The 17,067-nt window shown below is 45.3% G+C and overlaps 1 protein-coding gene across 9 annotated transcripts in view; it reads right to left on the reverse strand.

Moving 5' to 3' along the window:
• Window positions 1–4: 4 nt before the first annotated feature.
• LOC143345120 (protein gustavus-like) overlaps window positions 5–17,067 on the reverse strand; it is a 94,932-nt gene continuing 77,869 nt past the window's right edge. For all 9 annotated transcript variants that reach the window (XM_076771942.1, XM_076771940.1, XM_076771939.1 and 6 more), the window contains 5 exons: window positions 9,139–9,632; window positions 7,266–7,495; window positions 6,541–6,871; window positions 6,278–6,436; window positions 5–6,098 (listed from right to left, as the gene is read on the reverse strand). In XM_076771942.1, coding sequence (XP_076628057.1) covers window positions 5,959–6,098; window positions 6,278–6,436; window positions 6,541–6,871; window positions 7,266–7,495; window positions 9,139–9,632 — 1,354 coding nt within the window. In that variant the 3' untranslated portion in view covers window positions 5–5,958. The remainder of the gene's footprint in view (window positions 6,099–6,277; window positions 6,437–6,540; window positions 6,872–7,265; window positions 7,496–9,138; window positions 9,633–17,067) is intronic.

Consider the following 17,067-nt stretch of genomic DNA (forward strand, 5'->3'; position numbering starts at 1 on the left):
ACGGTATTAATGACTTTTAATTTTAATTACAATACGCTGTGTTTTTTTGTTCTTTATCCGCTACAAACATCGACATCTAGCCTGAACTATTTTAGATAGCAGTCTGCTCTATACACGCTCCATTTACACTCTCTTTTTCTCCAATCGTTCTCTCTCGTCATCGGAATTATAAAAAAATATCAAATCACGAACAGAATGGAGACAAACGGCCACGCGTACTGCACTCCTTTTTGTTTACTTTGTCTGTTACGTTTGTATCATTTTGTGTTGCTTCTTTTATTCGGTCGGTTTCGTTCGTTTATATTCGCCACCATCGTGAAATACCTTCCTCCTTCGTTTTCATTATTTTGACCTCGTCGACCCCCTCTCGTCACAACTAATTATACAGTAACGCTATCCATATTATTATCGATATAACATTAAGGCATTACATATTTATAAATTCTTCGCGTTCACTCGCCGCTATACAGCAACACCACGCTAAACTCGGTAAACTTATGCTTAAATAGACGTGAGATCGCTCGTTGGAAATAGTCCAGGCTTAAGGAAAAATAAACACAAGGGAAAAGAATGTTTTGCGAGACACATTTGCAAGCTGGGACCGGATGTGGTCATGGAAATCCGTGTCTACGTTTAATACTGCATGCCCGGCATCGTTCAAACGATTCGTTAGTCTTCTAGTTATGGCTTTCTAGAGGTTCGGATAAACGTTTTATCTTTGTCACGTTTTGCGATAGAAAACTTGCAATTTCAATGTTTACAAGAAGACGAACCGTAAATCATACAGTGAACAGTTCGGATCGATGATGCGGCTAGTTTTTGTAAAATGAAAAGTTTTCAACGCAATGTTAGCATCAACGGCGCTCGGGTGATTTTAATGCATGGTAAGAATATCATTGTCCAGATCAGCGTTGAACGATCTTTCTCTCCACGTTGTTCATGATTCGCTCCAAGTAATATTAATGTTTCCTCGCGCTCGAGTTTGTTCGAGGACGGCCATTTAACCGTAAAGGCATAGGTTTGCTTGGAAGTGCCATAATACCTGATCGATCGCTTCTCGACTGTAGGACGATGCTTCTTACCAACTCTACCAAACCTCTACCAACTTTCGTGCGTCGAAAAGTCGATGATCTGTGGATGCATTTAGAGTACCGATTCTATTCGTTCTCTTAATAAATAAATCGTGCTTCTCCTTCCCGTAAATCGCGCTAGAGAATTCACTAAATTCAAATTCTGGGAGCAAAGAACGATTCATTTTTCGTGCACGAGTAGAAAAAACGATATCCTGTTAAAGACCATCCGGTGCCCGATGTGCTCGTATTTTTTGTTCGTCTGTCTTTCCCTCTCGCATTCATCCTTTGTTTGCTCGGTTCTTTCACACTTACTCTCTCTTAAGCACGCACGCACACGAACACACATCGCACTAAACATCTCTCTTTCGATTATCACTTGCATGCACGCAGCTTAAAAGTCCTGCTAATTATCGCATCGTCAATAAATTAGACGCATTTGTTGAGGCAACGCAGTTTGCACAAACAGGCGGCAGGCAGCTCACGGAAAGTACTTTGAAACACTTATGCTCTGAATTTCCCGCCTCGTCTCTATTTTTTCTCTATCTTATAAACGTTCTCTGCGACTGATGCGAACGAATCGAACGCCGTCGCGTTTTCTTAGGTGGTCGCGAGCCAACGTTTTCATTTATTTCGCCACGATCGATCGACCGATCGAACTCATCGATTTGCCATTCGTTGATCGCGTCGAAAAACATCTCGCCTCTCCGTAAGTTCGTTAATCCAAATTTATATAAAAAATTCACTAAAAATATCCATTTCTTTGGCGAAACGATGTTTAAACACGTCGAAGGAAAAAATTTGACCGGATCGAGCTCGATCCTCGAGTCAAACGGTAAGCGAACACCTTTCGAAGAAATGTGTTTTTCTTACGTAAAACAAACAAGCAGGAAATGTCGTCAGAATAAAAGTCGTCGAAATATTAATTCGACGGTAGACGATGGTCTCGATAAAACGTTAACAAAAATAAAACTAAAAGTTTTTAAAATTTTCTAGACTCTAACGAGAACTCGTATTTTTCTAATAAAAAAAAAAAACAGAACAACGCAACGTGAAACAAATAGAATAAAAGGTAAAACGAACATAATCGAAAATTTATGACCGATAATAAAACGGTATCAAAAGATCGAGGAGTTTATACCAGATTGGAACGAAAACACGAACACGCGACGGTTTAAAAACACGCTTCTTTGCTTTTTACTAGTTTTATTCGGTGTAATCAATCGTAAATATGATTTTAAGTAATTGGAAGTTCTAACTCGTTCCGAGAATGGAAGAACGTAATCCCAACTAATCGTCTATCATTCAACACCGTCGATCGATCGATCGTATATTTTATAGATCTTCCTACCGTATAAAAACTAAATCCACAATTGTACCGACTAACACGATATAATCAATTAAACTATTAATTCGATACAATAATAATATTAATCATTAATTAATAATATGTACAAATTCTAAACATTATTTATTTCTTTTATTTTGTTTCATGCTTGGAACGTGACACGCGCACTATGAACAAAAGAAAGATAGATTACCCGATTATAGTAAACAGTTTTCGTAGAGAATTTGATAGGTAGAATGCAAGCAAGGCGGTTGCAGCGAAGAGAACGTGTGCTAAAAGAAACGAAAATTCTCCGCGCGCGTCAATCTTCATTGTTTATCGCGTGTATGCACGGTGACTACCTTCTCTGTACGTCCTATCTATCTCAATCTGAAATACCAAATGGGTCACATTTTTCAAAAATGCACGACCGAAACAACGTGTCGCGCACAGTCAATGTTATACGCGTTAAAGTCCAGCAAGCCCCGACGATTAGATAGGCGAAGGTATTGCGTTACGAACGTAGGCTTCAAGATCACACAATAAATTTAAGCTAGAGAATCTTTCAAGATTTAGTACACAAACGAAATCTATCTAACAACCTTTGCTAATGCCGTTTTCAACTTATATGCGCGAAAAATGCAACTTGTCTGGCATCGCGGATTCTGCTTCATCAAATACAATTTATTTCCTATTCGCGTTTTCTACGTACTTTCATACGGAGATACTTTTTTCCGAGAAACATTTATTTTTCTCTCCGACATAATTTATTTCATTCACGACTAAGACACCACGAACGATCGCGATAAATACATCGTCGCGGGGGTCATGTGCGATCGCCTATAGTTTATTTTCGAATCGTTCGACGAGTATTTCGTTCGCCGCACACCAAAAAGATTTTGTCCTCACGGCGCTCGTTCGTTCGCTCGCTCGCTCGTCTCTCTCTCTCTCTTTCTCTCTCTTTTATTTCATCCTTTTTTCGTTTCGTTCTTGTTTTTATCCACCGACCACGAATCTTTATTTGTTCTTCTCTCTCGATCTCAAGCAACTCGTCCGGCTTGAGCGAAGAATCTCGAGTAAAAGATCATGAATGCGAACATTGCTAAACAGACAGCGCTTGGGTGTGCGTATCGAGAATCACACGATCGTTATGCAGTCCACGCGGTTGCTGATTGCGAGGATCGTGTGTGTTTTTTGAAAAAACAGTTTCGAAACTTGTGACGTTTCGATCATAAACTCAAACACATTGTTAAAAGCGTGACTATGGCACGTCTCATATATATATATATATATATCTATATATATGAATATATAGATATATGTATAAAAATGAAGAAAATATCTTTAAAAAGGAACGACTGTGTCCCGATGTTACGACAATTTGGAAGACGCGTTTTTGAATACGCGAGTTCTCGGGAACTCGATCGAGGAGAGTGAACAGCAATGCGTGGTATCAGCAAGAAACATCTCCATTTTGTTTCTGGGAGGGGAGAAGTGAAATAAAAGAATAGCTACGATGATAAAATTAAAACGTACCGAAAATGTTTGCCCCTGCGTTAACGCGTGTTCGCGATTCAGTTCTGTTCGACTTTTCTCGTATTCGGTTCGTATTTATGGTCTTGGATACAATCACCTCCCGCATATACATTCATATCGTCGTACCGATAGATATTATTATTATTATTATTATTAATATTAATATTATTATTATTATTAATATTATTATTATTATTATCATTACTATAATTATACCCTATGTACAAATCGACATCGCCGGTAACGGCATTATCATTAAACCTAAGCGACAAACGTAAGAGTAAAGAGTTACTAGGGACCAGTCATAATTTGTCATGCTAATAGTATAGGTAGCAACTCGCCCGATATAATCGTTTACTATCATCATTATTAATCTTCTTCATCATCATCACCATCGCCATCACCATCATCATGATCATGTTTATAATCATGATCATCTGGATCGTCGCCGTGAGTCGCGTCGAATAACACACATACTTATATGTCATGGGTCTCTTGCTGACAGTTTTAATTCGTGTTTGGAATATATTTTGCCAATGCCCGTATTCAGTCGGCCGCTCAATCGTTCGGCTCGTCGCGTCTAGTCTTCGTTCTTTCGCTTATTTCATGTTCGATACGACAGAAGTTACTATATACCGTGTGCACGCAAATTTCGTAAATGTCTTGTTCCTTTTCTCTCGCTAAACGTTGCTCGAGAAATAGTCTCTAGCTGCGGATGTACGCGGGTTTCAAAGACTCGATTTATTACAGGAGAAGAAGAAAAGAAGAAACCAAAAAATCGAAAGCGCGTTAACCAACGAATCATCGTCCTCAGCCGTTTTCTTTCTCGTTCGTGTCCATCCACGATTCCCGCACACCACTGTACTTCATTATATCTAAACATGCTTAGAAAATATTTGAAAAAATGAGTCTATCGGGAGGTGGCTGTTCGATCAGCTTGGCTTTCTTGTCACTATACACATTTTGTTTTTTTTTTCTTTTTTTTATCGGTAGTTTAGTAATAAATGTCTTTGCTTCGTTTGTATTTTGATCGCCAGTCCCTTCCAAGTTTCGTCTATTTCTTCCTCTTTGAGGAAGTTCTTGAATATGTGCCTATTTTTTGTTCGTTGCTTTCTCGTTTTCCGTTAGCTCGGTGGCTGGACTAGAGCGAGCCCGCTACCCATTGTTGACTAATAATTGAAAGATCACCCGTATTCAGCCTCCAGACTCGATTAAGTCTAACGTTTTTACTGGCCAACTTTGCGAAGCGTTGCAGATATTTACGACCATTTTCTAAAAATTTCTTTGTACCCGAGCCACTTGTATGTATATATGTATACGAGTCTTCGTCCATGATCTGGTCGTTGATTTCTTCTTGTTTTTGTTTTCTTCCCTTCCATCGTCTTGCAAGTACAACGTTCTGACAATGCGATAGAACATAAGAAAAAAAAAAACAAAAAAGAAAAAGGCTAATAGCACCAAACGAGATGCGTGGAAGCTATAAAAAAAAAAAAAAAAGAAAAAAAAATACCGCATCGTCCGCCGGTTATTATAACAATTAATAAAAACTTCATCACGATTTTTATCGTGTCGATATAATACAAAACAACAATATCACCTAAATAATATTTCCTAGTCCCCGATGCGACTCGTCCGCGGGTGTCAGTGTGTGTGTGTGCATTTCGCGTAATGGATGTGTTACCTACTTGTAACGATCTCGTTCGATAGTATCCAAGAACGACATAACGACAATAATAACGATCAAGTTAACAACGACGATGGCAACAGCAACGACCAAGTGGTAGCCCAAGTAAACGATGACGATGATGACGACGACGAAAACGAAGACGACGACCGTGCTCGTCTCGTTCTATCCTGATACGGATTCAGACACCATAGATCGTGTAAGCGGCTTATGGGCTGTTGTGCTCGGTGGCATGCGACGGGGTAGCGGGCGTTCCCCTGTGCGTCGTGGTGGCATCGATATAATAGCGTAGTGGTGTTCACAGTCGTAATCGTGGTAGCTTTTTCAGAGGTACCACGTGGTTACCTCCTGTCACGGTACAAGAGATAAGTCTTTATCGCCTGTGGCAGGTTCAGGTCTTGGATTTTCTCTTCCAATCTGTGTTTACCGATTCGTTGGCGGATTACTCTTCGACAGAGATCCATCAGAGGTAGAGGTTCCGCTGGAAGAAGAAAAATCGTATCGTTAACGGTTACTTGAAATCAACAAACGTAGAGGTAGAAGATTTTTGTCTCCCACGAGCTATTTTCTCCCACTGTAAATTACTCTACACCCCCTGATATCCATTCGTACGATTCTGTCACGTATACATGATATACAAGATATACAAGATATACTTACGATCAAGTCCACCGATGTATCTCATCGTAATCTCGCAGTGTCCCCAGACAGCGGACACGATAGGATGCAGCTTTCTACCTTTAAGGCCTCTGAAAGCGATTCCAAGGTACTGACCGTCTACGACGAACGCTAACGTACCTTCGTCCATGTCCAAAACCACTGAAAAATAACAATAAACCGTTTGGAATTAGACGACGGTCCTCGTTACGTTACGACGGTAACGTTTTCTTTTTGCAGTGTCGGAAGAGTGCGTTGTAGCTCACCGAGGAATTTGTCGGGAACGATAAAGGTTTCATCGGGCTTGAGGAGGGCAGGATACGTGACACCGCTAGTGTTTTTCGAATCATGAAGAAGCTTGTTCCTGCCGAGGTCCCAGCCCCAGCTGAGCTCGTTGTTGCCAACCAGACTCTGGTATCCGACACTGTGGAGGGGTGCGTCCGCCGTCGCAACGCCCACTACGGCGTGCGTGCCTCGTTGCCTCGTGCTCCAGTACAGCTCCCACACGTGCATACCCTTCGTGTACCCTACCTTCCCTCTAATACAGTCTGTACTTTGCGCCACGGGATGTCGGTGAAACGTCAATTTGTCATCGTCCTACGAAATCGGAACGAAAGCGTTTGATAAAACGGCCTAGGTTGTTTCATCCGCTCGAACCATCTTATTCCAAATTCCACCCTTATTACGATGCGTTGCAGTCCCACGAGGTTCCAACGACTTTGGAATAAAATGTTCGTTGGTACGATCTTACCCAGATATTCGTCCGATTACTCGATGTAAAATTGGATTATTATCAAATACATATAGGTGTAAGATTACGGATGTTATGCGAAGCGAATACTAAGAGATGCCTGACAAATGTTACACGTGTATTTCGTAAACGTTTCTCTACTAAACTTGTCTTCTAAGCTAAACGTAAAGAGTGAACGATATCAGCATCCAATTTCGGTCGATATTGGCGTAGAGGGTGGTATTTTGTTCGTGCATGTACCTTGACAAATATGTTGAGACTACGATCGTCAGCGTTCCAGCTGTGATGGACCTGCGTCTCCCGCGAGGCGGGCGGCATGTCGAGTAGGACATCGAGACGCGGCGGCCTCGAGAAATCTTGCGCCAACTCCCTGGGTACCACAGGTTTGTACGCCACGGTGCCGCTACCGACGATGCCGACTCCAGCACCCGTTCCAGCCCCGCTTTCGCGCGTCACGCTCTTCACGCCGCCTGCGGATCAAACATACTTTTTTCCACCAATATCCATCGTAGAATTTTTCATGGTTTTCGATTCAGAATGTTGGACTCTCTACGTGGCACGATTAACGAAAAAGATACAGGGGACCCGCGTAGGGTATGGGACGCCATGGCGGTGTTCGTGTGGCATCGATCGCAGATCCAACGCTTCGGACAGACTACGCGACGCAGACAGACATGGCGAAATTTCGTTCAAGGGAATCTCCGCGTCGCGTTAATAATTCAAGACTCGTTTGTGGGATACATCGTGCGGTCGGATACCTGCCAGCAGCGCGTCGGGACCGGGTAGATTTGCCGAAGAACAGGCAAAAAAGAGTGCAAGAAAAATAATGAAGGGTCCCCGTCCGTCCGACGAGCGCAGCAGGCTTCGCCGAAGGTTTTCGAAGGTTCACCCCCCTCCCTCTCTCTCTCTCTCGTCTCTCGTCTCTCTGTCTGTCTGTCTGTCGGTTAGGGTCGAACAGAGCGATATCCTTGGATGGTGGTTTATTTGCTCTGGCAGCTGTGTTCTCGCTAGCGATCGAGGGTTTTGAAACGAGGGTTCTGGAAAGGACCGCGAGGATTTCAAAAGGTCTCTCTCGTGCCCGAAAAGCCGAGGGGCACTAATAGAAAGGCCCTTTTCACGGCCCTGTATATATCCGGTCGGTCGACCCTCCGAGTCTCTTTCCTTCGAGTTCGACGCGTCTGTGACTTTTTTCGGCGTTGTCCGATACGCCGTTCTTCCAAGCTTACAATTTTTTCCCCTATTCACGGTACCGACAAAACATTCTGTATCGTAAATTTTACAGACGCAGCTGAGCCGCGAATTGGCTGCGATCCGAGGCGACAAATTTCTCGAAAAGACAACCGGCTACCAAGCTCGTATCGCAGAGGGTAGTTTTACGATCGTACCGTCGAGAGACAGAATGGATTTCCGGAAACGGCCAGCGTAAATCATGGCAGAAGAGCGCGAATGGAGGCTACGAGATCGACGGGAACAATTAATCGCGACCGCGTTAACTCTGTCCTTTTTCCTTTCGGATCGCCCGATGAATCGAGATCGGTTTAACGAGAATCAATTAACAACCTATTATACGAATTGTTTGCCCGAACGTTGTTGCTCGATAACGCAGGGTATATTTCGAAATAAAACGCACCGAGTTTCTACATGTAGAAAACTTGTGAAAAAATCGATCGATTTTCATTGGTATAGATTCGATTTCGTTTAAACCGAGAAACAGAAACGACCAGAACTTTCGCTTCGACCCGATGCTTTATAGCTCGTTTCTTGCCGGAGGGATAGAGTCTCGCTCCGAAGGACCTGTTCGGACTTCTACCTGACCAGGTAGGTAAAATTGAGAGCGGTCCGAGACCTTGACCCTGAACAAAGTCCAACGAGGTTCGAAACTTTCGGTCTTTCGCAGCTCACTGGCTACTTTACGAGAGTTCGTTCTATTGCAGAATCGAGCAACGCGTCTTACAATAGGCATAGTTGTTCTCCCGTAGTTGAACCGGTCCGGCGCAAAGTAGAGGTTGGTTCCTCCTCGCCACGTATCGATCACCCCATCCCGCAAAAAACCTCGTTCGTCGAGTCATCCTGTACCATCGTATAAAACTGGAAGAATCACGGAGGTCCTAACCTGAAAATTTTTGGCCCATGTTCATGCCCCGATGGTAGGAGCGATGGTGTGGGTGATGCCGGTGATGATGCAGGTGGTGTCGGTGATCGGTACACTGCTTGCTGGCAGGCAGTTTGTGCCTGTGGTGCCTGGTGCCGCCGGTGGTAGTGGTAGTTGTCGTGGTGGTCGTCGTAGTCGTAGTAACGAGGTGATGATGATGGTGATGGTGGTGGTGATGATGGTGGTGGTGACGGCCGGTGGTCGGTGGTGCAGTAGGCACCGCGCCACCGTCTATTCCTCCTCCTCCTCCTCCTCCTCCTCCTCCTCCTCCTCCTCCCCCTCCTCCTCCTCCCCCAACGCCTCCGCCTCCTACTCCTCCTCCGCCGCCCCTACCGGGGCTGCCACCCCCGCCGCCCCCGCGGCCGCCGGCTCCGCTGCCTAGACCACCTCCGGTACCGCCAGTCGCGCCGTTTCCGCGGCTACCGCCCCCGCTCACGCAATGATTCGCTTTGTACCTGCAATGCGAACACAGTGGAAAAACCATGGTTAGTTTCGTTTGTCCACGCCTGATCGGGAACAACGGACATCGGTTTCTCGCGGGGAATACCGTCGATCGCGCGTTCGGCCGCGTGAAAATCAGCCACCGCCAAACCTGCGATTTTACGGAACGAATGGCATTCTAGGGATAATTTATGCTCGACCAACAAGTCGCGATAAAACAGCTTCGAAGTACTTGTTTACAGTGAAAGCCGCGATGGCGGGCCGACGACAAATCAGTATCTATCGAAGCTCTACGTTACCAGATAATCCTGTTAAATTTTAATCGTTGTTAAAACTAAATTACTCCATCGCCAATCAATGTGACCCATAATCGAAGGTTAACCGTCTCGATTGCTGCAAGTATCGCTCGATCAACGGTTCGCAGAAGAGAATAATCTCACTTTAAAACAACCTGGAATCCTCTACATTGCAACTCTTCCAAGTCGAACGCTGTCGGCGAATCGACGCAACCCTCCGTCCAAAGCCAGCAACGTTTCTCCTTGTAATTCTTTACTAATTGCATGCTCGACGCGACAAGGCGCGAGGAACAAATAACAACCAGGGTAAACAAAACACAGCTGGACCGATATGCGACAGCGACGTTGCTCCAATTTTGCCAGTCGTTTTCTTCCGTCCGCCTCGTGACGTAACGTGCTAGCGCGCGCGCAAATGCAGCTCGTGACTCGGTCGTCGTATCCGTTTGCCACGACTCGCTTCCGGCCACGGACACCGGACACTGACATCCTGAATCCGGCCGGCTTCGGTTATGCCCGAGATTATTACACGTTCAGCGGAAAAAAAATAGCGCAGGGAATTCGCCAACAAGTTCCCAGAACGTTTCATCGCGTAAAAATCAAATATAAAAGTTTAAGAAAATTTTTATTCCAAGGACTCCAAGACTTATTTGGCTGCTTCCGCGTCGCATATTTTATTCGCGTATCTAAAAACCTCAGGAACCAAAGATGATGATTTTATTAAAACTTTCTCTGTCGATTCTAGAGCAAAAACAAATCGAACGTATCCGAGCTTTCGAGTATCATTTTTTGTTCCAACTATCGCGAAACGTAGAGTTGTTCGTCATCCGCGAATCGAACGAGCGAGTCGTTACGATGGTCGGTTCTCGCGGAACAGGAAACGCGGTCGAGAAACCACGAATTTAATTTGCCGCGCCGGAGGAGCGGAGAGCAAGACGCCCTTCGCGAGTCGCTGGAACATAACGCGCGTCGTCACGGCTGCTGCCCGACCGCGAACACTCCGTTCCGAGTTCATTAATGGTGTTTATTATCCCCCGTTAGTCGGCTCGACTAATCCCGAACGATATTACGCTTCCCAAGAATGGGAGAAAGTAGTCGTGTAATCGCGGCCAGCGTCTTCGTTGCGTCATCGTCGTCCATCGGCCGGTTTAAAGCGCACGCCGTGCCGTTACGGTTGCTCGAGCCGAACTACTTTCGCGTGTCGTGAAAACGCGCCGGAAAACCGCCGGGCAACCGTGGGACGTCCGCGGAAGCGATTCGATAACAGAACAACGAAAGCGAGTTCTCTCGAAAGAGAAAGGGCAGCGTTTACACGCTCGATCCTTACTTATAAGCGGAGGTTATAAGCAGTAGATAACGCCGCTTTGTCTTAATTCTGACATTGTCAGCGTTTGATTTGAATTTTATGCCTCACGATCGGTTCTTGTTGTCTTGGTCACGAGTTCAGACAGCGTGTACACCAGATGCTACTGGCAAATAATTTACGCATTATACAGGGTGTTCGGCCACCCCCTAGAGAAAATTGTAATGGAAGATTCTAGAGACCAAAATAGTACGAAAATCAAGAATACCGATTTCCTGACTAAGGCTTCGTTAAACAGTTATTAACTTTTAAAGTTCCAATCGTACTGAATTTTTTTCTCGAAAATAATTTTTCCAGAACGATTTGAAATTTTTCAATTTAATTGTTAATAACTTTTTAACGAAGTCTCCATCAAGAAATTGGTATTCTTGATTTTCGTCTTATTTTGGCCTCTAGAATCTTCTATTAAAATTTTTCCCAAGGGTTGCCGAACAACCTGTATAGCATTTTATAGCTTATCTATTGTGAACAAAATTTCTCAATTTCTTACTAATTCGTTTAACATTTATGCATTTTTCGAATCGAGCAAGCTTTTAACATAGAAATCGACCATATTAGATTTCCTATTTTGGTATTTGGACCCACTGTGCGACGTCACGAATAGATTTTGGAAGGCGATACTGACGATTACAGTCAAGGATAACTTTCTCGAATCGGATGGCAGTCAATTTCGTGTGGAAATACGAGAGAATCGGTCGGTGAAGCTTGATGGAGGGCGCCAAACCGGCGACGGTATTGATCCGCGGGGGTCACCTTTGCCCCACCTCTACACGAAACCAACCCCCAAATCCACTACCGACCCTCCTCCTCCCGAACTCCTCTAGCCCCCTCTAACACCAACACCCACTCCTCGGAGAGACAGGGATAGAGAGGGGGGAGAGAGAGTGTGTGTGTGTGTGAGAGAGAGAGAGAGGGGTTCTTTCCCTCTCCTTGCAAAGTACACCTCCGAAGTAGACCGATAAAAATGCTCCGGGGAAACTCTAGCGAACGTTGCTACTCCCTAGACTTATATTCGACCGAATTATGTCACGTTCCAATTGTTTCCATCGAACGAACAGGTTCTTTGGATCTGTGAGACAAGGGAAGAAATTTTAGTGTGAAATCAACCGTAATCGACCAGATATTTTTCCAACTATGAAAAAATCCGTTGTCTGAAAAAGCTCGCAATATTAGCTCGAATGCTCTTGCAGAATTTTATACTTTTTATCGATTCGTTGGTTCGTTGGTGCGTCGGTTCCTAGTACGTGACGTTTGAAACCGCAGACACGATCCAAGACTCGCAGGTACCGCGTCGTATCGACGAAGCAACGAAACTACGAGTAACAAAGTTCTCGTTATAATATTAGCGGAAGTCACGCGACGCGTATGAAGTTCCTAGTATAATAGGGAACGCGGATCGTGGGTTAGGCGAAGCTTTTCAGCGAGCTTTTTCACGGAACAAGGTGGTTATCGGCGTGGAAACCTAACGAGGCAGATCGATCAAACATCGGCCAGGATGAGTGGAAATCGTGGATGAGGAGGTTGACCGCGCACGGCACTGCCAACCGTCGACGAACCAGTTGCCAACCGGAATTGGACACGTTGGTTGACATTTGTCAATTGCGTTCAATGATACGGAAACGCCATCGTAATACGCGACGTTGGTCTCGAGCGATTTTACAAGTCTTGAAAATATATATTTAATCGTTTGTTAAAAGCAATTTACCGTCCGTTAGGGAATTTATAAAATAAATAGTTCAAGACTTTCATGACCATCGTGATTGAAAAAACTATCAAGGAGAACGAAGCTTCCGAAACAGTTGTTAACTTGGAATCATATTCAAAGTCCATCGCTAACCACGACGACCATTAGTGTCACGAATTTTGCAGTCTACCGAAGAAAGGCTTGAAAACGGTACAGTTTCCTGTCGCTGGGAACTGAACAGGCTATTTGCATGCGAAAAGGGATAAGAGAATCGACACGGCCAGTTTCTCCGGACGATGGTTTGCGTTAACTAGCGAGAAACGTAACGGCCGTTTCGCGCGCTGCAGCTTAGCATGGTTGGCTTAGAAGCGGAACAGCTGACAAGACTAGGCCGGCCAAGCAACACCTGTTCGCCAGCTGCTTCGACAAAGGCCTCGATAGGAACCGTGCGCCCGCTGCCCCGAGACACGCTTTTTCCTCTTTTGTCTACCGGACCACCGACTCTCGTTCTGGCGTTTTCGTAGGCGCGACCTTTTAAGGATTTCGCCGCCTGGAACCACACCCTTCCTAAGAAGCGTCGAAACAATGCATTTCGCGGCATGATCGCGACTCGTGTATTAAGATCGGTACGGCTATCGCTTTATTTCGATCTACGCGAGTCCGAGCATGGGACTGACTCTGTGCAACCATTCCAACGAATGCCGACCCTCGACCAAAAGGTCTGCTCGCGAAAGGGCTGATGCAACGACAGCCAACCAGTTCTACGTATTAGAATAATCAAATATTAGAATGTTGGTTTGTTTCGTCGAGCATTGTCTAACTCGTTCGAACGAAAGGTCTATAGCCTTATACAGGGTGTTCAGGCCACCCCTGGCAAAATAAGACGAAAATCAAAAATATCAATTTCTTGATCGAGGCTTCGTTAAAAAGTTATTAAAAACTTAAATTAACAAATTTCAAATCACTTTAGAAAAATTATTTTCGGTTGCGGGGGTCAATTACAATAAATTTTGGTGAATAGACATACCCCCAAAATCCTACGCCGCACTCTGGCGAGGGTTGCAACGATCGTGAGACGCTGAATCGAGTCGATCGCTCGTTCGAGAGCTCCGCCCCGCTGGCAAACCCCGAGACAATGGTTCGCGGTGTTCGCGGCTTGATCGAAGTCAAATATCGAGGCAACAACGGTTGGCCTTGGGCTGCTCGTAGCCGATTCTTTCGAACGCAGCGGCTGAGATCATGGAGTTGCGCTCCGGGGGAACGGCCGCTCGGTTCTCTCGGCGTGCTCCTTTCTTTAGGCTCGTTTCAATTACTCTGCCACCCCATTTGTCTCTGCTCCGCGCAAGTGTTTGCCACGTTTCTCAGCGTCGAACCGTTCAAGTTTCGATGTAGACCTTGGACAACCGTACGAGCGTTCCGTGGCAACGAAAGAGAACTTGTTCCAGGTTTTCAGTAGGCTCGGAGAAGAGGTTCGTGCGCTCGAGTCTTTTTTAAAACGGTTCGCAGAATTTGTTCTTCGCATTCGAGAAAGTGAGATCATCGCCTTGTCTCTCTTGAAGGCGCATTTAAGGACGGGTCGCTTAGGTCAAACTGCAGCCTCGGTCGTACTCTCTTTGCAGCTTTGAGCGCACGTGCCGCGACCGGAGCCCGGAGATCGACAACGATCTCTCAAAGATATTTTTAAGTTTCATCGGATTCGTCGTTAGGGCGATCGTGTGTCTCGCTAATTTTGCTAGCAACGTTTTCAACGAGTATCTGCATGCGATAAAAAGCCGACGGATAGCGATCGTGCGTGTAACCCAATATCGTAATCTTCGTAAAAGGGATACGAACGAGTACGTTTTGCGTTTTAATATCGAACACCGTGCACTTATCGTTACCGGACGACTAAAAAGAGAAACGATCCTTCTATCGCGCTCGCATTTACGCGTTGCACGTGCAGAGCTCGCGGATCGCGTTGCACATAAACGACGAGACTAACCAGAAGTCAAACGATAGCAACAGGAAGAAGATACTCGTACAGGTGCTGCGCGCGCTAACGTCTCGTCACCAAGTTTCAGCGATTCTTTACGCAAAATTATTATTATTAATCGTCTTTGTCCTATTCGTTGTACATACGTTTTTTATTAAGGGCGACACGTCGCTTCTTTTCTCACCGCACAATCAAAATTTTCTATGGAAAGCATCGCTGCTTCTAGCTTACAAACTACACGATATATTCTATCGTTGCGCGCTACAAGCTCCTAGTTTATCTACGAGTCTGGAAGTTTCCGACGGATTTTCACTCAGCCGTGAAATCGTTGGCGATTTGCGAAAAGAGTCGCTTGCAATTGGTTCGCGAACGGCACGATATCGCGCGAGATACCAACAAGTCGATCTCAATGACGAAATTGAGAGAATCGAGGCGAAAAGATTTTCTCAAGGACCGTGCTCATCGAAGGAAAAACGAAAGGCAACCGTGGTCGTAATCTCCGCTCGCTTCGTTTCTCCGCTCACGGATTTCCTCGCGCGACGCGTGCACGCGCGTTCGATGAGCCATCGCTTCGTTTCGCTTTTTCGCCGCGGGACTGGTTCCCGAAGACGGTGTCCTTGGAGGAGGATACTCTGCGCGCCGCGAAACTTTTCTCGTTCCAGATGCCTTTTTCGTCGTGCTGCTTGAAATTTAAGTTCCGTGCCGCGAACAGAATCTGAGAAATTACAGAGGATCGCGTGTCTGATTTACGAGCACCGGTAATAACTCTTCTTTCGGAAGAGACAATTGACGCGGCGAAGGATGCTCCAAGATACGAACCGGCTTTGTCTCGCTCCAACTCGCGACGATAGACATCGGTCCAACGACTCGTAATCAATTTTACTTTTTCTATAAGCAATTCTACAATTTCTTCCGCCATGCCGGTCAACTACGGTCAATATCTATTTCTTCGAGTACACGGAACACGTTGTTCCTTCGCGAACCAAGAGGCAAAGTTCACGGCGAGAATATGTCCTTCGGTTAGGTAATGTTTCTTTTTTTCTTCTCTTCCCTTTTTTCGTGTACCAACAACTGTGACGACTAGACGTACGTAACGAGGTAGAATCACGCGATGCGGACGTACCGTCTCGTAGGAAGTAGAACGACGCGTTCCTCGCAGGATGTGTCGCCAAGTAGAAACAACGTAAATATATAATTAGGGAAAATCATAGAAAAACAACAAGGCAAATCTATGTATGCGTTTCCAAAGTAGTAATAAGAATAAATGAAATTTTCTTACATTTAGAAATGGATATTATTATAAACTTCGATCTGACTGGTTGTCTAACTATTATACGTACGATCAAAGTAACCGATAGTAGAAGGTTGCTTTTCTCGTGGCAACCGGGGATCGGAAGAAAGCAATCGAGGAGAAAGCTGGTCGCAAAGAGGAACGAGCCCTGGCATTGTCGCTGCTTATCCAAGACGCCAACGACGTATCAAGCACGTGCGTTTATCTCGTGTTGGCGCCTAGTTGCTTCGTCGAGGGCGCAACAAGCATCGACGGGGCCCGGTTCAACGACCCGATTTCTGCGATGATCTTGCACGGCCTTGGAAAGACAGACCGGATGTTGCGAGACCAACAAGCAGACTCACGGAGATAGAGAGAAACGGCGAGTAATCGTCCAAGAGTTCGAGGTCGAGAACATCCCGTGGGTTTGTCGCCTCTCCACTGAGAGTTCCGATTTAGAGCAACCGAGTCTTTTTCGTTTCTGATCCATGGAACTGGTCGCGTGACTGAACGGTAAATACGCGAGAGGCGCGTGAGTCAAACTCCAAGATAGAAACAGCTCGCGAACGGTTCGATCGAGCCCGAAATACGTACATACTTTCTTCGGAGGAAGCTATTCTGGTTCTCGACGAGACATTTCTCGCAAAAACTCGTTCGATTTGCGTGGAAAAAAAAATGAACTGAAAGAACCCGCGACGTTGCATGGGGTTAGGAGGCTGCGCGTGCTGGCGAAGAAAAGCGAAGGGGCACGGGCAGACAATGAACAATCGTACATTGTTACGAGTTATAGCATTGTTACTCCACTCCATGACCGGGGCCCGTGTTCACATAATTAGGCTGTAAACGTTTCGAGACAATCACCATTGT

Source organism: Colletes latitarsis, chromosome 8 (genome assembly GCF_051014445.1).
Source record: "Colletes latitarsis isolate SP2378_abdomen chromosome 8, iyColLati1, whole genome shotgun sequence".
Classification (NCBI taxonomy): Eukaryota; Metazoa; Arthropoda; class Insecta; order Hymenoptera; family Colletidae; genus Colletes; species Colletes latitarsis.